At 40.8% G+C, this 25,502-nt stretch overlaps 1 protein-coding gene across 4 annotated transcripts in view; it reads left to right on the plus strand.

The window, feature by feature from the left end:
- VGLL4 (vestigial-like family member 4) overlaps positions 1–25,502 on the plus strand; it is a 147,430-nt gene that overhangs the window by 1,439 nt on the left and 120,489 nt on the right. For 3 of the 4 annotated variants that reach the window (XM_005870054.2, XM_005870053.2, XM_005870055.2), the window contains exon 2: positions 13,823–13,899. In XM_005870054.2, coding sequence (XP_005870116.1) covers positions 13,836–13,899 — 64 coding nt within the window. In that variant the 5' untranslated portion in view covers positions 13,823–13,835. Of the gene's footprint in view, positions 1–62; positions 82–13,822; positions 13,900–25,502 lie in introns of those variants that run through there. The other variant, XM_014542745.1, reaches the window with a different exon arrangement.

Consider the following 25,502-nt stretch of genomic DNA (forward strand, 5'->3'; position numbering starts at 1 on the left):
CCTGCGAGGAGGCGGTGGCTCCTTCTTGGCGGGGACACTTGAGGCGCCGGGTGGGAACCGAAGCGCCCGGCTCTTCGGGAGGTAGATGTGCAGCTCCTGGAGGGGTTCCCGAGTGGCAGGCGTCCCGAGAGTGGGGGAGACGGGGCAGGAAGGGGGCCCGGCGCCCCGCGTCCCTTTTGGTCCCGGCCAGCGGCACCGGAGGGCTGTGTGCGGGACTGCGGGAAGGGCTGAGGATGGGCAGCCGGGACCGGTCTCTTTGCTCTCGGTGGACTTCCTGCCCCCTCCCCAAAACCAAACCACACACTCTTCCTGCACGAGTGCAGGCCTCGCCGAAAAGCAAAGGTCTCCTTTTTGTGTGTTGCTTAAAGTCTTCTTTGATTCATTACACGGAGACATTTACATGTCTCAAGATGACAGTACTTGCTATTGCTATTAACTTTACGCGCTTTATTGGCATGTGTTCGTCTACTTAAAATAGAGGATATAAAAAAATCGGTTTCACTTTGATCATTGGTGCTGTATGTTTGCTAGCTGGATTTCCTTCTCTGGTTAATAAGAACCAGCAGCCTGCGGACGGGGCTGGAGGCCGCTCTTCCAGTTTTTATCAGCAACTGGTGGCCCCCTTTATTTATAAGGTACTACCGACCGGTTTTGTAGAGTTTGAAAACCTTTTTTTTTTCTAAACCTAAGCCTACCTGACGAAAATGAAGGCTCGCAAATGTTTCCTTTGAACACCCAAAGGCAAAAACATTGAATGTTAATTATTCTATTAGTATATAAAGGTCAGTTTTGCATACCATTTTGGCAGACCAAACTTTAACTCTGCTCTAGTCTCTGCGCCCACAGGCTTGTAACATTCATTGTTTCCTGCTAGGGTTTTGGGGTCAGCAGCCTTAAGGCTGTATTTCAGACTTGAGCATCTCTAAATCTCAATGCTCTAATTTTAAATAATGGGCTTAGAAATACTTTCCTAGGCAGTTTGTTGCCTCATACTCAAGACACAGTTGTGTGTGTGTTTTCTGTGCATTTCCTTTTATATCTAGCTGAAAAGTCACCTCCCCCATGTAAACCCCTCAATTTGTTGCTTAACTTTGGTAAAATTTTAATCCCAAGTTGATTTCCCCTGCCGTGGTTTTTTTCACTTTTGGGAAGCCTGCCTTTGCTTTCCATTTAGAACAGTGCTTCTCAACCTTGGCTGCACATTAGAACCACCTGGGAATCTTTAAAATGCTGATTTCTGGGCCTCATCCTCCAGAAATTCTCTTTGTTACTCATGTTGTGGCCCCACCCCATAACAGAGAAAGGTTGAGAACCACTGATTTAGAAGGAAATGCAAATAATTTTTATGTTGACACAAACAATACCATTAAGAAAATAATTCTGCTCTAAATAATCATGGACTGCATTCCAAAACTGTGTGTGTTGTAAAAACAGCTCTGGATTACGTCTGGAGACTTGAGTTCAAGTCCTGACTTTGTCACCTTGTAAGTTTGTGACCAGGAAAAGTTCTCTTTAACCTTTCGTGTTTTTATTTTCCTCTGTAAGGGGGTGATAATATCTGCCCTAATACATTACAGAGTCTCAGGAATTAGAGGGAATAATGTGCTTTGAAAAATACTTGTGTTATGTTATTTATAAAAGTCTTTGAAGACGTGAGAGAGCTTCATAAACACAGTCGTTGCCACTCCCCCCAACTGATTTAGGACTAGGACTTTACCTTAAGATTTTAACGGACATGATAATTATGAAACTAAAAACTTTCACTTTTAAATGTTCCGTTTGATAAGAGTTCTGTAAGGGGAAATTCCTTTTATCTCCTTATGGAGTCGCCTTGTTACCAACCTCTGCTGGTTGCCAAAAAAAAAAAAATCCAAAGGAAGATTTTACTTTGTGTCTTTTTAGGTTATCTCTCCTGGATAGTTTTGCTGTGCAACTTTTAGTTTGCCTTAATCAAATAATAAGTAAAACAACTATAATAAAAGTTGTTTTTGCAACTTCGAATATGACAGTAAAATAATAAGAATTGTAAGTTCAGGAGGTAAGTCAAGAACAGGGGTGGGCAAAAGTAGGTTTACAGTAGTTAGTATGCAGTAGTTTATTCTTCTATTTATTAATTATTATTATATTATTATTAACTTACTTTTGCCCACCCCTGTGCATTGGCATAATTCTAATGTAAATAAAATTCTGACACTGTGTAGAGATTTTAACATCAAATTGTCTGTTTTTGGCCTTTGTTAGATAAGCTGTTGCAGTTATGAGAACCTGGTGACAGAGAAAGTTTTAATTAAGAAGTTTCTAGAAGAAATGTGAACTGAGGCTGATTTGTAATTCTTTTAGGGAGCGTATTTAAAGTTATTGGATGAATCTATATGGGGGAGTTTAATGGTTGAGACAAATGAGTGCTGCCAATCAGCCGGTAGCCATTTAGGATCAGTCCACATTAAAGCAACAGCAATTTAGAAATCGGACTGTCAGATCTTGCTAGTACAAACTGCCAAGGTAGGAAAGGAGGGAGTTGTATGCGGGAGGTGCTGACACCTGAAATTTTTTTTTTTTACCTGGGATATAGTGTAATAGCTCATTTGCAAAGAAAGAAAATCTTGTCTCTCGTGTCTCAGGTGTTATAAACGTGCAGTTGATCCTCATTATTCTCATTTTCTGTGGACTCCGTATTTGAGAATCTGTCTACTTACTAAAATGTTTTTGTGATTCCCAAAACAGTATTTGCAGCCCTTTTGCAATCATTCATGCACATGCTCAGAGTGGTAAAAAAATGTGAGTCTCTGAAATGCATGCTCCCAGCCGAGGTTGAACAAAACAATACTCTGCCTCCTTGTTTCAACTCATACTGTAAACAAGTATGCTGTTGCAGTCTATTGAGTGCCATGTTTTTCTCATCTGGGGGCTTTTTGTTGGCGGTTTTGCTGTTTAAAAAGCATAATACCGAAGTGCTAAGTGTTCCTAAGAGTGAGAAGTCTGTCATGTGCCTTACATTAAAAAGAAGCGCATTTAGATAAGTTTTGTCCAGGCATGAGTTATAATGCTGTTGGCCTGGAGATCAGTGTTAATGAATCACAACAGATATCAAATAAGGTGCCTTTAAATAGAAACACTCATAAAACAAGATTATGTATTGATCAGTTGACAAAAATGTTGTAACCGAGGCTTGCAGGAACCTAACCCTGTCTTTCCCCTAGGAGTAATGGTTCAGTGTTTGCTAATTCAGTGTTCACAGAGACTTTATAGAACATAACTATGGTGAATAATGAGAACTGACTGTATTTACTGATGTGGAGAACTAGCGTGCTTCCTAATGATACAACGTGTCATGGGTTAGAAGACTTTAGGCTCTTCCTAAGCTGATGGTTAAGATTTGGGAACAGTGGAGAGTTAGACCTGGAGCATTATGGAAGTTTGCCAACTTGCAAATTTATGTATCTCATTCTTGGGGGTAATAAGTTCCTGAGAGGATGAGGCACCGTGGTACTTGTGAATAGGAAAGTCTAAATATCCAAATAAAACAAATGGCAGGAACAAACATATCCAGAGTAAATTAAAATTCCAAAGTTTCTCTTATTTATTATGTGGTGCTGTACAAGGCTCAGATCTTGAAAGTGAGACAGATTCACAACAGCCTAAATATGAGATAGAAAAAGGTAGTTCATTTTTATTTTGACAACAGTGTTACAAAAGGGTGGGAGTTGGTAGTCTGCTCAAAAAGTCCAGATGGGAATTTTATTTTTCCTCCTTGGACACAGTGGTGTCGGTGTGGGCCCACCATGTAGTACTTCCAGGGGACACTGTAGGGAGATGGGTGAAATCAGCCAGCAGTAAGCATTTTACACCAGCACTGGGCAGCCTCACATAAAGGTCATGAAATAGGCTGTAACCTAAGTTTGATTTTGCAGTTTTAAGCCTAAATAGATGGCCCTCAACTCACCCATGGTCAGCTTTCAGATAGTCTGTGCATTTGCGCAGTTTGCACTGAAAGCAAACTGCATTTTATGATAACTAGGATTTTAGTTTTGCATGGAGGCACTGTTTGGCAGCTCTTGTTGCCAGGGTCAGGATGACTAAATATCTGATCCTTCTGTCCTTTTGTTCCCCTCCCCTAGCCCCGGGGAATCTAGTCTTGGGCCATTTTAGCATCAGAACACCTAAAGTAGTTAATTGAGCATTCCATCAGGGGTTTCCATGCCGAGTGCTACCTGTATTCAGCCCAAGCTAACTGGCACCTCCATCTCTTGATGTGACGGGAGGTGGAGTTGAGCAAAGGCACAGCTGAGTTGATGGCAGGCTCCTGACGTAACCTTGTTCCTGATACTTAATGTGTCCCACTTGGGAAGTTAGATTGTTGGCTGCCCAACCCATAGACCTACCTATCTCCTGCAGAGGTTTCACTGGAGGGACATTAAGGGGAGGGTACACACCTGTATCAATTTACCTAGTTGATTAGTGTTCTAAGCCAATGGAAGGGCTGCCAACAAAGCTGGCTCTCATTCTGAGGCTATGCCTGAAGTTGACTAGCACTTGAAAGAAGCCTAATTAGGGATTTTACACACACACACACACACACACACACACACACACACCTGGAAGTAAGCATAAAACGTGGGTATATTGTTCAGATTTTAGACATTTGGCCTTCAAAATGCATTTTCAAGAATGGTTATGTGTACAAGTAAGAAATTGGATGTAAGTGGAATCTGGCCAGGTCTGTCTGACATTGTGCCTGGTATGCTGCTTCAGATTATGGCAATATGGGTCAGTTAATTATTCATGCCTGGAACATACCTAGATAAGGAAAGCTGGACTTATGTTCTATCTTTGGTAGTATGACTATGGAAAGAGTATTTTGAATAAATACTCATGACCAAAATATATTTTTCATACATATTTCGTCATCCACTATGTGTGACTCACAGCTCCCCAAACCTTTGGAATTTCCCCAGGGTTGAGAGTGACAAAGGTGTCTTTTGTTATGTGAATGAGGTGATTTGTGGAAGCACCTGTGGATGGGGCTGGTTGCCAGGAGAACCAACCACGGGATTAGAAGGTTGGAACGTTCATTCCTGCTCCCGCCTCTGGGGAGGGGAGAGGGGATGGAGGTTGATTCACTAGACAGTGGCCAGTGATTTAATCAATTATGCCTGTATAATGAAGCCTCCATAAGAACCCTCCAAGAGGACGGTGTTCAGAGAGCTTCTGGGTCGTTGAACACTAGGAAATTCAGCAAAGAGTGGTGTACCTGGAGAGGGCATGGAGGCTCCATGCCCCTCTCCCACATACCTCATCCTGTGCGTCCTATGCATCTCTTTCATCCAGCTGTTCCTTTTACAATAACCAAGTGACCTAGTAAGTAACATGTTTTTCTGAGTTCTGTGAGTCACTCTAGCAAATTAATTGAACCCAAGTCGGGAGTTGTGAGAACCTACTGTAGTATTTATATTATAGCTAGTTTTTAGAAGCACAGGTAACAGCCTGGACTCAGATACCTGTGTGTCTGAAGTGGAGGGCAGTCTTGTGGGACTGAGTCCTTAACCTGTGGGATCTGATTCTAGCTCCAGGTCGATCGTATCAGAGTTAAGTTGAATCTTGGACACCCTGCTTGTGCACCTTAACTGTCATCTGCTGCAGGTTAACAGGTTTTCTTGAGCAGGACCAAGTAGAAGCAATCCTCCTTAGCACTGAGCCTTGGAGCCTGAAGTCCTTAGGCCTTATGTTTAATTCCTATGTGGCTGCGGCCCCAGGAATCCGATAGCTTTGAAGTCTGTGTTGTTTGCCCCACTCTCACCATCAACTGACTTGGTGTGAGCATCTTCTTACCTGTCTTGGTTACTATTCATGTGATTCCATGCCTGTCTCTGTTCAAAGACCGTAAAATAAGGCATGGTTTTTATGTGCCCGGAAGGAGAGAGCTTGCTTCCCCTTGCTTACTTTAGAAACTATCAGGCTATTGCCTGATTCATGTCTCAAGGTGTAGGAGAAAGAGCACAGACTAGCTGTCTTGCCTTGGTTGCTGAGGGAAGGTTGTTTTTGTTGTTGTTCTGATAATAACTGTGCTTTTCTCCAAAAGCACTTCATGAAAATCAGCTTAAGAATAGTAAAAATAGCCCTCGATGGTGAGTGAGGAGACTTGGATTCCAGGCTCAGCTTCTTTAGAAGTCACTTATGTTCTGGGCACTTTGGTTTTTCATCTGTAGAAGAATACTAATACTCGTATTTGGTCAACACTCATTGAGAATCTAGTGAGGTAATTTATGTGAATGTGCTTTTGAAAAGTATGTGCTGCACAGCTATAAGATGGTGATAGTGGCAGGATGAGAACATGTATTTCTTGAGTTTACAAGGCAATTTTGGCTTCATTATGTCATTTAATCCACATGCCAAGCTTGTGAACTGTGAAGTAAGCAGCGTTACTATGATTTTCTTTAAGTGAGGAAACTTGGTTATGGAGAGGGTAAATGACTGGCCCATACATTTAGTGTTAGGCATTTAGAGCAAAGCCTAGAACAAAATAGGCTTTCATTGACTTATTGTTGATTGAATGAGTGAAAGGGTTGAAGTAGGGCTCAAACTTCAGTCAGGTCCTGGCTCAACTGACTTAACAGAGAGTAAAGTGTGAGAAGAAAAAAGCCTTACACAGATGAGAGATATTTTTATCAGGAAGAACAGAGAGGATGATCTGAGAATTGGGTGTTTATAGGAAAAATGTGTGTTGCAAAAATATAGGGGGGCAGCAATTAGGACACACTGTGAGGAAGAACAGCGAGGAGGATGTTAATGCACATCTACCTCATGTGCCTGAAGCTAGGCTTGCATGGGGCCACCAGAATCTGGTGATGATTGGTCTGAGATTTTATTTCACTTATTCCTCTCTCTGAGATGGACAGCTAGCTAAATCGAGCACAGTGTGGCTGCATTCGGTGTCTGCCACTCCAGGGCAGTAAGTTTCCTCTTCCTTTTCTGGATAGTCTCTATGTATTTAATAGAGAGGGGATGGATGTTGATTCACTAGACCAGTGATGGCGAGCCTTTTGAGCTCGGCGTGTCAGCATTTTGAAAAACCCTAAATTAACTCTAGTGCCGTGTCACATATAGAAATTTTTTGATATTTGCAACCATAGTAAAACAAAGATTTATATTTTTGATATTTATTTTATATATTTAAATGCCATTTAACAAAGAAAAATCAACCAAAAAAATGATTTCGCGTGTCACCTCTGACACACGTGTCATAGGTTCGCCATCACTGCACTAGACAGTGGCCAGTGAGTTAATCAATTATGCCTGTAAAATGAAGCCTCCATAAAAACCCTGCAAGAGGACGGGGTTCAGAGAGCTTCTGGGGTTCAGAGAGTGGAGATACCCAATGAAAGCCTCTAAATTCTTGACAGTCAAAAGGGTCATACACCCTGTGCTAGTTCATACTTGTAGGCTTGTCCTATGGTTGTACTTTATTAACGAGGCCACATTGGATTAGCCCAGGGAGGTGGTCCTGATGGGGGGATAGGGTGATAGAACAGGGGCAACAGGGATTAGGGATTCTGAAGAGTCCATTGGAGGTTGATGTCTTCCTGATTTTGGCTTTTGGCCAAGTGACAGAGTGGCAGGAACATCCGGATGTTTGAATGCGCTTCTCTCTATACCCATTGGTTCTCATACTGTAGTTAGCCACTATTACTAGAAGATCCAGGCAGTAAGGCGAGCCTGGTGCTGCAGCTTTCACCTTGGGAATCTCCTTGGAACACTTTCATACATATCTTGAAAGTCCATTCCCTTGTCTGAAAAAAAATACAACCTAATACAGCCCATATTTCTGTTCCCCAGATAGGGGCCCTTGTCCCCTTGTTGATCAAAATTGGACGGTTCTTTGTGGAAGGCCAACATAATGGAGTTCATATTTATAGCTGAGCTTGTCATTTGCACTGAATGCCCCGAAGTTTTAGTAGCTTTTGAATTGATACTGAATGTTCTCTAATTTTCAACCTTAAGCTATTTGGAAGAACATATTATTAAAGATAAGGGCATCTGAGGAAAAGAAGGTGGGCTGGCAGAGAAAACACATGACTATTGCTGGAAAAAGAAATTACAAAACAAAATGTATGTTCTAGTCATCATGACTAATATTCATGTTGACAACAACCATGAAAGAAAGTGGTTTTGCTCTAACCATAGTTAGAGCAAAAATGGATTTCAGTACAGTATAGCAGCTTTACAAATACATGTTTTCTTTTTCCAGAAGCACATCCCTCTCACTTTGTTATTATGTCCAGGTGTTAGTTAGCATTTTGAGTTATTATATTTTTGGTTATCCTGATCTCATAATATAAAAACTATCACAGAGATGAAAAGACTTTTGGGATGTACTTAGATTTATTTTCCGGATGTTGCATAATCTTTTGCAAAAGGTAGTAGATGATTTATGGTTCATAAAGGATATAAAATAAACCAGACATGTCACTCTCCTACTTACAACTATTCAAACCACTCAAGGGCTTTTCACTGGCTTAGAATACCATCTCAGCTTTATTGTGCCCTACAGGATATGCATGATCGGGCCCTTGCCCACTTTCCCACCTCACCTCCCTGAACTGTGGTCAGGCCACAGCACTCCTCCATATCCACATGTCCAGCTTTGGTCTGACTTGGATTTTTTTTCCAAAAGTTATTTGTCCTCGCCCTTGCCTCCTTAATAATTTTAATCCTTTGCATCCTTTAGGTCTCAACTTTCATCTCCTCAGAGAAGTCTTCCCAGATTACTCTAATGTAGTGGCCAGTGCCCTGTCTTTTTATTTTTTTAAACTATATTTTATTGGTTTTTTTACAGAAAGGAAGGGAGAGGGATAGAGAGTTAGAAACATCAATGAGAGAGAAACATCGATCAGCTGCCTCCTGCACACTCCCCACTGGGGATGTGCCCACAACCAAGGTACATGCCCTTGACCGGAATGGAACCTGGGACTCCTCAGTCCGCAGGCCAATGCTCTATCCACTGAGCCAAACCGGTTAGGGCTGCCCTGTCTTTTTAAAAATACATTTACTGTCATTTGCAATTTATTTACTATATTTGCATTTATTTTGACAAGTAATTTTAATACATATAAAGCCCATTCACTTCTCATAACAATCCTAACATATGAGGGAGGTAATATTAATATTTACCCCATTTAATAGATGAGGAAACCGAGGTAAAGTTACTTCCCAGGGTCACATAGACAGAGAGAGGCTGAGCTGATTTAAACTCAGATTGGCATCCAAAGATCATCCTCTTACATAGCCATGATGCTAATTTGCCTCTCAATATAGTGTGACCCTCCATCAAATACTGTAACCATAGTTTTTTTCTGCCACATTACATATATATATAATTTTAAAATATATTTTTATTGATTTCAGTGAGGAAGGGAGAGGGAGAGAGAGAAACATCAAGGATGAGAGCGAATCATTGATCAGCTCCTCCTGCACGACCCCTAATGGGGTCATCGAGCCTGCATGTGTCCTTGATCAGAATCAAACCTGGGACCCTTCAGTCTGCAGGCCGTCGCTCTATCCATTGAGCCAAACCAGCCAGGGCTTACTAATATATTTTATTGGGTTTGTTGGACTGTGATATTGTACAAGACATAAAATTCAGAAGACTTTAAACAAATTACTGTTATCTTTCACCTTTATTTGCTTAGGTCTTTTGTGGCTAGATAATGCCTAGTCCCTGGTCTTCATCTCCCACCTGTTTTATTGTGTTATTACCAGCCCTATTGTCCTTATCTCACACCTGGTTCCTACAGAAGCCTCCTAACTGATCTGCTTCCAGTGACTTCCCACTTCACTCCCTCAAGTCAAATCATCCTCCCAGAACTGCTAAACTAAAATATCATTAACATCATATTATCAGCCTGCGCAGGGACTGATAGTGACCGCCTGTTGCCTACTACGTTAAGTGTGGACCTGTCTGGGTAGCCTTCAGCTCTTTCCTAAATCCACATTATGCTGACCCAAACTTAGCTGCTTCTGCTTCTTAACAAGGAAGTTCAGTTTTTACTGGCTGGTCTGTCTCCTTGTCCTGGCCTCTCATTCCTGCCTCTGTGCCTTTGCTCAGGCTGTTGATCCTTGTTGCAATACTTCCTTGCACCCAGGAAATAATCAAAGTGTGATCCACAGGTCAGAGAGGGCTTTAGATTTCATAGATTCTGAATAAACTTAAATATCTAATCGTCTATGATGCTAACATACTTAAGGCATATGCTAAAACTGGGGAAGGAAACTTCGATGTGGCTTTCTGAAACACACACACACACACACACACACACGTATACACACCACCTAAGAATAGATGTTCACAAGGTAACCACTTAACCGGCACTGATCTCTATTTTATTACATAATACACATTTTGGATGTAAATTATATTTAGTCTTTTTTTTGTGCTCTTTTAAATTTGTCTGTTGTTATCCTATTTCACATACTTTAGGTTTACAAACAAGATTATAACTCCTTAAAAGCAGGGATCATATCTTCTCTTCAACCTCTCTTGAGTACTTTGCTGAACTCAGAATAATTGTGTAATAAAAATTGGTTGGTTTCATTAATGAGGTTGCAGCAGATGGCAGGTGCCTTGCAGTTGAACCTTAAATACCTAATTTCTTATCTACTACCTACTTTGACCGTAAGTTGCTTGGGGGTGTAGATTTCATAGATTCTGAACAAACTTCAATATCTAATCTTCTACAATGCTAGAATTCTGGGTCTGCTGTATGTCATTTGATATTTTTATACTTTGATATTTTGCTTCTCTGCATAACACTTCTGTGCATACTTAAGGCATATGCTAATATATATCTATTTGGATTTGGAATTTTGGAAGTGTTGTCCTTAAACTTAACGGGGAAATTAAAGAATTGGAGTCTAAATACTACATTAAGGAGTAGAATGCTTATCATTATTTACTTAATAAAAATAAGAGACTTTAAACTCAAACCTTGCCTGAATAGGAAACTGGCTTAGGTGAGGAGAATGTTAACTGAGTTCTTGGGAGTTCAGCAGACCTTTTCCTATCAGTCTGTTCCTTCCAAACCTTTGTTTTCTCCACTTTTGAACAAGTTTACAAATCAATCCTTACAGGAGATGATCTTTCCTATCTTACTCAGGAGATTAGGACTGTGAGTATCAGTTGTTTTACCTCTGATTTTGCTCATCCTCCCTTGTCTCTGAAAAAGAAGAAATTAACTGGTTTATGACCATGCCCTTCCAGTTAGTCTTTCCTCACTTGATCTCCCCTCACATCTTGAGACTTTCCAACCTGTCAGTTCTGCCTCATCTGCACTGCTCCCACGAGAATGTCCCATTACCGTCTGTATGCCTCAGAGCTGTATCTTTTTTTTTTTTAAAAATATGTTTTTGTTGACTTTTTAGAGAGAGAGGAAGCCCTCACTTGATCTCCTCTCACATCTTGAGACTTTCCAACCTGTCAGTTCTGCTGCCTCATCCCCACTGCTCCCACGAGAATGTCCCATTACCTTCTGTATGCCTCAGAGCTGTATCTTTTTTTTTTTAAAATATGTTTTTGTTGACTTTTTAGAGAGAGAGGAAGGGAGGAGGATAGAGATAGAAACATCAATGAGAGAGGAATTATCCATTGGCTGCCCTTGTACACCCCGCACTGGGGATTGAGCCCACAACCCAGGCATGTGCCGTGACGAGCAATCAAACCAGGGACCTCTTGGTTCCTGGGTCGATACTCAACCACTGAACCACACCGGCCGGGCCACAGAGCTGTACTTTCAGATCACCCACCCTGCCTTTGGCTTCCCTTTTTGTAGAATGGCTCTATTCCATTCTACACGGTGCTACCAGAATGATTTGCACAGAACACTTAGGTGGGCAAGTGATTTCTCTGCTCTGAGATTTCAGTGGCTCCTTAATGCATGCAAAAATCAAGCCCAAATCCTGCCAGAGCTATCAGTCCTTCCAGGATATGGTTCTATCCTTGTCTCTTACCTCCTATCCCCAGTTTGTTTTTCTAGCTGATTTGGGCAACTTGCTCTTAACTGGTTTCTGCTTATGTTCTTCTGGAGTGCTTCCATAAATGTTCCTCAGAGGCTCAGCTCAGGTTGTTTCTCACCAAAGCCCTTCAGAGTTCATCTATTTCTTTGGGACTTAGTTTGTAGCGCTGTTTGACACTGAGTGCATTGTGCCTTAATCCATTATTTCCCTAAGTATTCCCTGAGAGATGCTTCAGGTTAAAAGAATGGCCAGTGAGGTTTGAGAGATTTCGAGTACATAGAGCTGCCATCCGCACTGCCTTTGCCCCCTGTGTAAGGCATAGCAAGAAGCATATCAAAACACAGGAAGGAAAATAAGTGGCTTAATTTGGTTTATTCCAGTGTTTCTGAAAACTTATTTATCATAGAAGAAATTGTTTTCATATAACATGTGAACATCCAGTGCAAAACACTTTGGAAAAATACTGCCTTAAACTAGATTTCTTGTAGGCATGTCTCTATACAGATTGAAAGCTCTTTGAAGGCACCCACTGGGCTGTGTTCATTTTCCTGCCTCAGCACCTGGTAGATATTTAATGTTTACTGAATGAAATCACATTGCAAGATCAAGAGTTGCTCTTTCTTTGGATGCTTGAAGTATGAATATTATAAAGAAAAGCTGGCTCGCTACATCTTGTAACTGCATATACATAGTAGGTACTCAGTAAATGCTGAAGAATGCTGACTAAACTCTGATCATCTTTAATGGGATGTAGTTAAGGTATTTTTAGAAATATGGTGCTAGATAAATTGATGATAGGTGGTGGTGATTGTACATACACTACAATACATGATTTTATTTTATTTTTATTCTTGAGAGAGAGAGAGAAACATCGATGTGAAAGAGACACACATCAATTGATTGCCTCCCACATGCGCCCCAACTGGGGCCAGGGATTGACCCTGCAACCTAGGCCAGGGCCAAAACATGACATTTTAAAATAAAGGTTCTTTTTTTTTTTTAAAATATATTCTATTGACTTTTTACAGAGAGGAAAGGAGAAGGATAGAGAGTTAGAAACATCAATGAGAGAGAAACATTGACCAGCTGCCTCCTGCGCATCCCCTACCGGGGATGTGCCCGCAACCAAGGCACATGTCCCTGACCGGAATCGAACCTGGGACCCCTGAGTCCGCAGGTCGACGCTCCATCCACTGAGCCAAACCGGTTAGGGCTAAAATAAAGGTTCTTATTGGACTTAAAATGCCATTTGACTCACCGATGGAATCCACATACAACTTGTGATGAGTACGCTGCATACATTAAGCTACATGGTCCTGCAGAGTCTCTCTCAGCTAAAGGAGGTTCAATCTTAGTAATTTTTGTTAAAACTAATAAACCAGCAACCACCACCACCACAACAAAAATCTCAGACTGGTAGTAATGCTATGTTCATAGAGCTGCCTTTGTTCCGAAAAGTTAGTTTTTACTGGGTATGTCTGTCCAGGCATGTTGTTACGCGCACACATAAACATTTATAAGCACAATTAACATGGGCATGAATATTCACAATATCCCTTCTTTTAGTTCTGACACAAGCTGCTTCCTGGAATCGGCAAGGTTTAGCTCAGTAGACTGAATGGAATTTAACCCTTTTCTCTTGTGCTCCTGAACCTAGTCCATGCAGTGTCTTCCCGGAATGGGAAGAATTTTATCTTCAGAAGAGTGATTTGCATTTTATGGGGCAATCATTCCAGTTGTGAATGACCAGAATTCCAAAAGTGTCTTTCAAATTCTGTCTAAAGACTTGTATTTCTCTCTTTTGCTTTCCTTTTAGGCTCCAACCAGGAATGGAGACACCGTTGGATGTTCTGTCCAGGGCAGCATCTCTGGTGCATGCTGATGATGAAAAACGTAAGTGAGGCATCTGTTTTATGTGCTTTTTACTATGCCCCCTCGTCTATCATAGACTTAACATGTTTCTTTACTTGGCTTTGTGGCTATGTGCTGTTAATTTTGGTTGTTTTCCTTAGAGATAACAGCTTGGTATTTTTAATTTTATTTTCAAGTGCCAGAACATGTAAGTCTTTTAAATGTTATCTTTGGATCCTAGGGCCTGAGCAGTTCACTCCAGAAAGTCCTTTCCTTTCCAACTTCCTCCAGTGGGGCTGGAATGGGAAGACACTCCTTATGTGTCTAGAGGTTTAGATAAATATGTGTTGGTTGATAGACAAATTGACCATCAGAGAACTAGAGATAGGGGAAAAAAACCTTCCAAGATCATTCCTGTCATTGGAAGTATGCAGCACATATCCTAATGAAAAACAGTTGTGAACATTCCTTTCCCATAGCTGAGAGAGAGCAAATATTTGGGGGGAAAACTTTCTTAATGTGGTGGGGGAGGGGCACAAGGAGAATGAACATTGACATTGGAAGATTATTCCACAATGTGTCAAAGTGATTTTCCTGCTCATCCTAAGGTATATTTATTTTTAAATGATCTGCTCCAAGTTAAAATTGCTTGCTGAACAGTATTTGCAAGAATAACTGTTTTATGTGGGAACAAGTTTGAGTATTCTTTTCCTAAGCATTAAAAAAAAACAAAAAATATATAAGGTTGAGCATTTTTGCATTCTAAGTTCTGAGAGATGAGCTACTTTCCAGTTTAGTTGTTAACGAGTTGGCAGCTGGAAGTACATGTCCTTAAAACGGTAGGGTCTGCCTTTTTAATAGCTGTTAAGATTTTTATATTCCCAAGCCTCAGTTTCCTCATTAGTCACGTGAAATAATATCTACTTGCAAAGTATTTGTGAGGATTAAACGGGCTGATGTGTAGATAGTGCTTACCTTAGCTCTCAGCTTCTAAGGGCTGGGGATTGCCGTGCCCTCTTCTCTCTTGGTATCTGTTGGCTCTCTAATAGGACTTACTGTAATACTCTAGTTTCACCGTATCTCAGTGTGTCTGCATCTCCCCACCCTCCCCCACCACCACTCAAGATTATCTTTAGACTAGTGATTGGATGAGATAATCATTAAGGTGTTTCTTGTGTTTTTTTTTTTCCTAACCTCTTATGTAATTTATATTTATTTAGTTTGGATGGTTGGGAGGATATAACTACCCAATGGTATAATTATTCCTTCCTAGGAAAATGGAAGCTCTGGGATGCTAAGTGTCATTCCCAAGCACACTGCGCTAGGGAGAGGCAGCTCAGGTTGTAGGCTTTTACCTAAACAACAAAAACTCCTTTATGCCTCTAAGATTGCAATAAATGTTACTGACTTGAATAGCTAGTTACAAACTTTGTTAAACACTACTATAGATACTTTGGAGGTTTTTACAGAAGATAGTATTTTGAGTTTCTGTTTTATAATGCCCATGTTTCGTTAGGATTATTAAAAGAAAATACAAATGAAAAATAGAAGGAATGACCTCAGGGGTGGCCCCTTGTATCTTTAGTGTAGAGAGCATATTTCTTTTCTTTTTCTGTTACCTTCTCAGGTTCTTTCCTCTAACCCAGCTTCAGGAATACTCTGTTCAGGTTGGAGGCCTGGGTAGTTTCCAGCTCAGTGAACAGCAGTTGAATGATTATGTGTAAGGGGCATATATAGATGGACAAGGGCAGTCCCTGCCTTCAAGGAGCTTAAGGACTTACTGGGCATAGACTCTTACGGCTGTAAAATGTGTACAGAAGCGGGAGACTGGGTATACTTTGTGACGTAGATGCAGGGCCTCCTTGGAGCCCGCAGTTTGGGGGAGCTGTTGGCATAGAAACAGAAGATACTGCCTGCCAGGAGAGAGAAGAATTCTTACTTTCCTCCTGTGTTGAACCCAGCCGTTAGTGATTTGTCGAGTAAGGCTATATAGTTGGCTTTCTGCATCTGTGGGTTCTTCATCTGCAGATACAACCAACCACGGATGGAAAATATTTGGAGAAAATGTTACCTTGTAGTTAGGCTTACGATGGTTGAGTCTCTACTGAGCATACACAAATTTTTTTCTTTGTCGTTAGTTTCTAAGCAATGCAGTAGAACTACTGTTTACATAGCATTCAATAATCTAGAGATATTTAAAGTATATGGGAGGATGTGTGGAAGTTATATGCAAATAATATTCCATTTTACATAAGGAACTTGAACATCCTCAAATTTTGGGATCCACAGGTGTCGAGTAACACTCCCTCCACGTTCTGCGTGGAGTAGGGTTCGGTATCTGAAAGTGGAGCCGCACAACAAATGAGAGAAAAAGACACAAGATAATTTTGCAATATTGGGGGACCAGGCGGGCAAGTCCCGAAGGACTTCCACCCATGCTCAGGCTGCTCCAATCTTTTATTGATCTGGAGTAGCCCTTAGGGTAAGGAAGTTTCAATGACACACAGATCAGCAGACAATTTCCAGGAGTAGACAAAAGTATCTGATTAACTCATCAATAGATTTCCGAGTGTAGGCAGAGTATCTGATTAGCTCATCAATAGATTTCCGGGAGTATCTGATTAACAATAATCAACAAGGATCTACATAAGTATCTAAGGAATTAAGGGAACTAAGGTGGGGATGCTTCAACTATTATTACCTAAATTAACTGAGTGGTTCCTAGATTAACTGGGTGGTGCACAGCCCTGACCTTTGCTAGGACTTTCAAGCCCTGACCTTTACTAGGACTTTCAATGGCTACTAGCTTTTGGGGGGGGGTCTCTGTCTAAACTCAGCTAGTGAAGACAATGAATGGACTCCGGCACACAGGGGTCCTGGAACCAATCCCCTGTGGGTGTTAGGGACAACTATCTATCTATAAAAGCCTAAGCGACCATTAGGGCAGAACAACCAGAACAACTGGTCGCTATGATGCTCACTGACCACCAGGGGGGCAGATGCTCAATGCAGGAGCTGCCCCCCTGGTGGTCAGTGCATTCCCACAGGGGGAGCGCCAAATTGGTTTAGGAGTGGCTTGGCATAATCCTGGCACCCCTTTGTAATGGTTTTAGCTTTTTGGAATAATTTTTTACATCTAAAGAGGAAAAAAGTTCCAAGATGTCTATACTCATTAACATGTAGGCAACATTTTTGAGAAACATTTTAAACTTTGGGGCTGTATGTAACACTCATAAGAGCACAGAGCTCAAAAACCAGGCATTCATTGTATTTTCTATTACTAGTAATGTAAGTATGTGAAAACTCATGTAATTTATAGGCAAAGTTGAGCCTTAAGTTCAGCCTTTCGGGTACATTTCTTAAGACCTATTTGGGCTTGTTCAGCTTGATTCAGCTTTCTCTACAGTAGATTAAGCCTCTTTTAGCTTTTGTTATAAATTGCTCTTACACTTAACATTCTCCTCAACACTTTAAAAAAGTCTGGTATATGTAATCTGATTTGAGTGTCTGATTCCAAACAGAAAAATGTTCTATTTGAGATCAGCTTCCCAACTCATGTAGGTGACCTAAATGACTCTCTTTTCTTTTGCTCACGGAGAACTGAAAACTTAGGCATTTTTGAAGATGTTATTGTTTTAGCATTTTGAAGAGAACAGTACCTAATAGGACTCAAGTATATAATACCTGATAGCCTTAAGGCTTCATTATGTCTACTAGTGGAGAATAAAGAAATATCTCAATAGTACGCTGTAGACCTAAGTCAATAGTGAAATGGTGGTTTTGTAGTAACACAATAGTCACTTATCTGGATGGCCTAGAAGGAATAAATTTACTTAAAATAATCATTCCACTGCTCATGAGACATTGATTTAATCAGCATCCAGGGTAATCCTGGAAGGTGCTTAATGAAAATACAGTGTGAGGCTGCCAGTTTTCCTTGTGCTTGAGGAATCTCTCCTTTCAGTGATCATTAATGCTGGAAGACCCCAGCCCTTTTTTCCAACTCTAGTTTTTAGTAGTCGAAATTGGACAGAATTTGTGGACAGGACGCTTATATGCTCTGATGTTTAAAACTACACCGTGTGCATCTTTAGCATGATCCTTCATTTTATTGTGATGTTTAAAGAACGTTTTGTTTTTTTTGGTACATATTTTGTTCTTGTATCTTTTGAGTATAAGATCCTCTTGGATCTGCTGACTTGCACTCTTAGATTAGAATAATCTTAAGAGAGCACCATGGTAAGGAAAGTCTCTCAAAAATATTGCCTATATGTTCATAATTATTACAGATACCTTTGGACTTTTTCCCACTTGATATTGAGGATTTTGATGGAGGGGATAGTACTTTTGATCTGGTCTAATGAGGATGCATATGATCAGAAAAAGCTGGATAAAGTGGGTGTGAGGGATGTAGAGGGGACAGGAAGAGAAGGCAGCTTTTGCAGGTGCTGCGGCCGTATCTGTTCCTAGCAATTCGTTCCCTCCTCATTTGGTGAAGATGTTTCAAAGCTGGCTAATTGATGAAGCATAAATAACCATATTCCTTCCGAGTAAAGCATTCCTAGGAGTGCAGGCTTTTATGATCATGGGGACTGAGCCCAGATGTGTGGAATATTTTCATGTCCTAGCCTATTAATGGTAACATAATAATCAGTTGCACTCACATACTCTTTCCTCAGATTGATTTCTCTCATCCAAGATCACGATGACTTTGTCAGCCTCCGCATAAAGTAAAGCGGTTGCTGGGTGCCCAGCTTACGGTGATTTAGCCAGCACTTTCCTTTGAGCTGGGCCTGCTTTTTTACTCTTTCTTCCTCTCCCTTCCTCTTTACTCTCTTGCCTTTACTCTTGGCATCTGGTATAGTGGCTTTCAAACATTTTTGCCCATGGCACAGAATAAAAAAGCATTTACATTGTGACCCTTGCACTCAGTGACATCACTGATACAATAAGCTTCATGAAACAATACTTACCCTGACTTTGCACAGTGTAGTTTGAATTACCTGTTTTGTTCTTGCATTCCACTTTATTTAAATAAAAGTTGGGTCATGACTCATTAAATTGATATTTAGGATCCACTATGATTTGAGACCTGCAGTTGAAAAACATGATTTGGTTTCATCTCCTTTGTTGGATAAACTTATTTCTGGCTCCTCCCTTTATGTACTGGAAAGTTTTGACTGACACGTGGGCCAGTGAGCCAGCGTATTTGACATGATGGAATCACGGGTGACTAGACAGGAATGACATCATTATATTGTTCTCTTTCAAGAGCACTAGTGGACTGGGCACAGCAATTGTTAGCATACATGACTACTCCATTAGAGGCAGTTCCTCTCTATTCTAAGCCTATATTGTTCCTGATTTCTAGAGTAAGTGCTCCAGAAAATGGTCACTCCCCTTTGGTTGAACCTGTGTAGCTCCCTCTTGTTCCCTAAAGAGTGCTCCTAGCTGACCCCAGGGTTCCATCGGGACTGCTGGTAAATGCCAATTGAGAGGACACCAATATGATCCTTTGTAGACTAATTTGATGCCTTTGGTCACTGCATTGGTGTTTTAATCCCTTATATCCTACTATGCATTTCCACCATGACAACCACTCCGGTAGCAGTGATTCTCAAAGAGAGGAGGAAGGGATATTTGTAATCATTCTAATGATACCTTCCCAGGTGATAAATGTCAGATGAGAGCCACAAGTTTAATAGTATTTCTAGAGGAGTTCTGGATCTGTATTTTTAAGAAGGAGGGTCTAGCCCTGGCCAGTTTGGCTCAGTGGATAGAGCATCGGCCTGCGGACTCAAGGGCCGCAGGTTCGATTCCGGTCAAGGGCATGTACCTTGGTTGCGGGCATATACCCAGTGGGGAGTGTGCAGGAGGCAGCTGATAGATGTTTCTCTCTCATCGATGTTTCTAACTCTCTATCCCTCTCCCGTTCTCTCTGTAAAGAATCAATAAAATATATTTTTTAAAAAAAAGGAGGGTCTAGATCAGTGATGGCGAACCTATGACACACGTGTCAGAGGTGACACGCGAACTCATTTTTTTGGTTGATTTTTTCAAAAAATTTCTGTATGTGACACGGCACCAGAGTTAAGTTAGGGTTTCTCAAAATGCTGACACGCCGAGCTCAAAAGGTTCGCCATCACTGGTCTAGATCCTTCTATGAGGTGCTCTAATTCTTTGGCTATCATATGTCCTTTAACCAGATTCACCAGTTGCTTATGTCTCATTTCCTTTATCATATTCTCTCTCTGTGTACACACACACACACACACACACACACACACACACACATAGCAGGTCCTCGAATAATTTTGTTTTGTTCAACATCATTTTGTTATAATGTTGATGAGATAGATGCCTAGGAACTTAACTCTTGTTTATATCAAGTAGCCTGTGTAAAATTGGTCTTGTTATACATTGTTTTACTTAAAGTCGCAGAACCTATTGATGATGTTAAGTGAGGACTTACTGTATACACACACGCAGATGTATTTTTCTTGAAACATTTGAGAGTAAATGGGAGATATGCCTCTTTAATCCTAAATACTTAAGTATGTATTTCCTACAAATGAGAATATACTCTTTCGTAACCACAATACGGTTATATTCATTAAAATGTTATATATATATATATATATATATTTGCATATATATATATATAGAAAGTCTTGGTTATTCAGGCTGATATATATATATATATATATATATATATATATATATAAAGATAAAACTGAGCATAAAATCTTTATGCTTATAGTGCCTTTACAGCTTCATAACCAGAATATGAATTTATGGTTTAATACAGCCAGTAAAACTGTGATACAGTAGATGACGACCTGCTACAACTGCACCCTGCTCCACTACGGTGTAGCACCCACTGCCACTGGGCCATGATTGATTCTCTAATGTCATCGTGCCTGTACTGCCAATGGTCCTTTGACACAATTTCCCCACCACTTTTATCTTGTGAACTCTTATAAAATATCATATTGCACAGATTATGTGACATAAGTTAGTTGGCTTTCTCTTAGTACAAATGCCTCAATTTCACATGGGTTTGTTTCTGTCCTTTTCTCACTAGACCAGGAGAAAAATGCAAACACAGTCACCAAAATCATGCGCCAATACTTGGTTATATGTGAGGTGTGTGATTCAGAATACACTTATGTCAGATTTTTTTAAAAAAATATATTTTATTGATTTTTTACAGAGAGGAAGGGAGAGAGATAGAGAGTTAGAAACATCGATGAGAGAGAAACATCGATCAGCTGCCTCCTGCACACTCCCTACCGGAGATGTGCCCGCAACCAAGGCACATGCCCCCGACCGGAATCGAACCCGGGACCCCTCAGTCCGTAGGCCGACGCTCTATCCACTGAGCCAAACCGATCACGGCTTATGTCAGATTTTTTAAAAGATTCTCATTGAAATAATACAAGTAAAAATTTCTCACAGATCCCTGAGTATTTATTTGTCTTTGGGCTTTAGTTTAAGGATTGTGTACTGTCTCACTTAGTTCTCACAATAGACCTATTCAGTAGGTACTATAATTAGTCCCTCTTTATAGATAAGGAAACTAAGGTTTACAAATAATTTGCTTAAGGATATCCTGACTGTGAAATCTATGCTCTTAATTGCTCTACTATGCATATGCCTTCTCAGATAGAGGTCATTGAAGGATTTACTGCTGATTTAAAATGCAAACAAAAGGAAAAACAACAACACTGTATACTGTATATACTACCTCCACTAATAAGTCAGGAAAAAGGTTTTCATTTGGAAAAGATTTCCCAGTCAGTGAAACAGCATTTTCAAAGCATTAGGTCCCTATCTCTAACCAGCCAAAAGTTTAGGAGGGCAGGAGCCCACATTCAGGAACTGCCATGACTCTGCCTCCCACGTATGTTGATGGCTCACACACACACTGCCACAGACCTCTTTATATTGAGCTTTTGTTTCCAGTAAGTACCTCAGTAAAGGAGAGGAACTTGGTTGTGATGTCGGGCTGCTTCACACAGTAACGACCCCTCATGACCACTGTCCAGGGGCATTGTGGAGGGAACTTAGATGGTGGCTGGACTTGATGACCTAAGACTCTGAGAACCTTTATTAGACCCTAGACGTGTTCAAGGCAAGGGTTCTGTTCCGTATTGCTTTGTATTCCAAGCATGTACCATTTGGTGCATATGATCAGCCTTTAATAAATATCTGTTGGTAATAAAGTAACCACTGGAGTGAAAGGTTCATCTCTAAGGAATAATTTATTTAGCACTAGCAAAAATGACTTAGTATAATTACCGCTATTGCTACAAAAGTAATGTACAAATTTAAAGGAATACTGTATTCCACTTGATAATCCTTCATAGGTTGCAAGACATTTTATTTGGTGGTTATAACAAGAATCTTTGTGGTAGGCTGAGTTGGGGATGGGTATCAGAAAAAAATTAAGCTTGAAGAAGTTAAATGACTAATTCAAGGTTAAAATGTTAAAAAAAAAAAGGTTGAGGTGTCCCCCCCCCCCAGTGCCCTCACATGTTATGATCATTAGAATAGCAATTAATAAACGAGGTTCAACTGTCGTTAGGTAGTGCAGAGTCCACCAGGATAGGAAATCAGAAGGTCTTGAGGAGTTACCTTCTCTGACTCCATGTTTCCAAGCCTACTTTTGATTTTCAAAATAAGGACTGAATTTGCTGCCCTTTTTCTAAAGGTTGGAGTCACTAACATTATGCTTTGTGTTTTCAGTTATTTCCCTTTGTGTACAAGACATAAAAAATATCTCTCAGTAGTAAAAAAGCGTCATAAAACATAAGGTGGGGTAGTATGTGCTTATTTAAGACACTGTAGGTGTTGTCAGCTGCTTTAAGTAAAGTTTGCCTCCCAGGGTAGGCACCTGGCATTTAATAAGAAAGTTACCCCTCAGAGACAGCTACTACAAATGTCTGTGCTATTTTTATAGTTTTATATCAGATCAAATTAGCATAATAAATGTTAGCAATGGATTTCCACTGGTGAAAATAATGGCTTGTTATAATTAGCATAATGGATGTTGAAAATAGATTTCCACCATATAGCTCTTTAGACACTTGAGGATGATTTATTAGGTTTTCTTTAAACGAATATTATTCCATCTTTAGAAATCCATGCTTTCTTTTAATACATATAAAAATGCTATGGGTGATTTTAATGCAATTCAGTTTAAAATATTAGAGTCAAGCCCAGCTGGTGTGGCTCAATGGTCGAGCATCAACCTATGAACCAGGAGGTCATGGTTCGATTGCAGAGAGAGCAAGAGAGAACTGAGAGAAACATGCTGGGAGGCAAAGGGGCCATCCTCAAAGATATGCATTACATAAAAAAGGAAGAACTTCATCCAAGGATTCCTGATTCAGATATATTGTATTTCAGAGAGGAAGGGAGAGGGAGAAAGAGATAGAAACATCAATGATGAGAGAGAATCATTGATCGGCTGCCTCCTGCACACCCCACACTGGGGATGGAGCCCACATCCAGGCATATGCCCTGACCTGGAATTGAACTGTGACCTCCTGGTTCATAGGCTGATGCTCAACCACTGAGCCACGTCAGCTGGGCGAATACTACTCTTGATTCCTTGTAAGTGAAATGAAATCTGGGGAAATTATCATTTCTTTTTCTAGAACTGTGCTTTCTCTCCCTCTGAAAAATATTGATTTACATGCCACTTTTTTCATGGAACTGACCTTAACTGGGCTTTAGTCACTTTTTAAATGAGCTACACCAGAGAGAAATCTATTTTGTTCATCAGTAAGCAAGGAGTGAGAAGAATGAATCTTCATTTTCTTAGGCAAAGTGCTAGTTTAGGGTACTTAGAATAAAATAGTTAAATTACAAAGGAATATTGCACTTAGAATTCAGGGGGACAAACTGTATTTTTGGAGCAAAATGAGAGTCTGAACAAGTGCTTCTAGCTTTCCTCCTACCAAAAATCCTTTAAAATAATCTAATATAGACATTTAAAAAAATTGTAATCCTGCTGGAATACTAGAAAAGGTGCATGTCTTCAGTAGACCAAAAGTTAGGAGGAATTTCTGGGAAACTGAAAACAGATGGGATTAAATTGACAAAATGAAAACAAAAACAAAAAGAAAAAAGCATAACCCAAAACACAGGTGCAAAGGAAAACAAAATTAAAAGCAGAGCTTACAGGGACTAACAATACCAACAGGAAGGGGCCCTGCAGCAAAATTCAGGAAATTAAAGTATTCCATTTATAACAATGACCCCCTCTGGCAAAGTCTCAGGTCTGTGCTTTCAAGAAAGTGAACATCTGCCCTGATGGGTTTGGCTCAGTGGATAGAGCGTCGGCCTGCGGACTGGGGGGTCCCGGGTTCGATTCCAGTCAGGGGCATGTACCTTGGTTGTGGGCACATCCCCGGTGGGGGGTGTGCGGGAGGCAGCTGATCGATGTTTCTCTCTCATCGATGTTTCTGGCTCTCTGTCCATCTCCCTTCCTCTCTGTAAAAAATCAATAAAATATATTTTAAAAAAAGAAAAAAAAAGAAAGTGAACATCTGCCTTGGAAACATTCCTCATGTGGGTTTAGGGATCTGAGAGAGCACCGGAGTAGAGTTCCAGGTCACTATGGGCACCACCAACAAAAAATGTTCTGGGGAGAGAAAGCAGCAGGCAATTTCTACTAAAGTTATTTGCCTCTAGAGCAAGCATGTCAAACTTGTGGCCGTGGACCATGGGCTGCATGCCTCATTTATTTGGTCCATGTTAGCCTTTGAGTTTGACATGCTTGCACTAGAGGAAAGACTTTGTGTACTTTTCTTCCAACCTGCATTCCCGCTTGCTCCTCACACATGCCCTTAAAGCCCATCACTGGACACCTTTTATAATATTGCATATAGCCTGTATTTGGCCCTTCCTAAAGAGAGTCCTAATACTAGAGAGAGGAAGCATGCATTAGTTGCCCTTATTTATTGACCCAGTCTTTTATTCTTAAATATGAATGAAAATCAAAGGATTATCAGACCATTGAAGAAAACAGGATGAAAGAAAAGACCCAGAGTAATCAGAGTTTGGGGAATGTAGAAGCTAAGAACATGTTAACTGATCTCTGCTAAGACGTTTGCGAGAGTGAATATCCTATATAATAAAAGCATAGTATGCAAATTGTCCCCTCCACCAGGAGTTGTCCGGGAGTTCGATCAGGGGGCGGGACCAGCAGGGGAGAGGGAGGGAGGCCCCAGCCGGCAGCCGCTAGGGTCCCCACAAGTGCACTAATTTTGTGCACTGGGCCTCTAGTCTACACTAATAAAAGACGAACATGCAAATTGACCATACCTTTGCTACGCCTTAAGCCATGCCCACCAGCCAGTCAGAGCGACTATATGCAAATTAAACCATCCAAGATGGCGGCCGGCAGCCACGGAGCTGGAGCAAGTAGGAGGCTTGGTTGCCCTGGCGATGGAGGAAGCCAAGCTTCCCGCCTTCCCTGGCCGGCTGTGGCCTCCACTAAAGGCAACAAAGTTTCAATTATAGAAGATAAATAAACCCCAGATACCTGCTTTCAGCTGGCCGTGGCCATGGAGCTGGAGCGAGCAGGAGGCTTGTGTTGCCCCTGGTGATGAAGGAAGCCAAGCTTCTCGCCTGCC

The sequence above is a fragment of the Myotis brandtii genome, unplaced genomic scaffold (assembly GCF_000412655.1).
Source record: "Myotis brandtii unplaced genomic scaffold, ASM41265v1 scaffold312, whole genome shotgun sequence".
NCBI classification, from domain to species: Eukaryota; Metazoa; Chordata; class Mammalia; order Chiroptera; family Vespertilionidae; genus Myotis; species Myotis brandtii.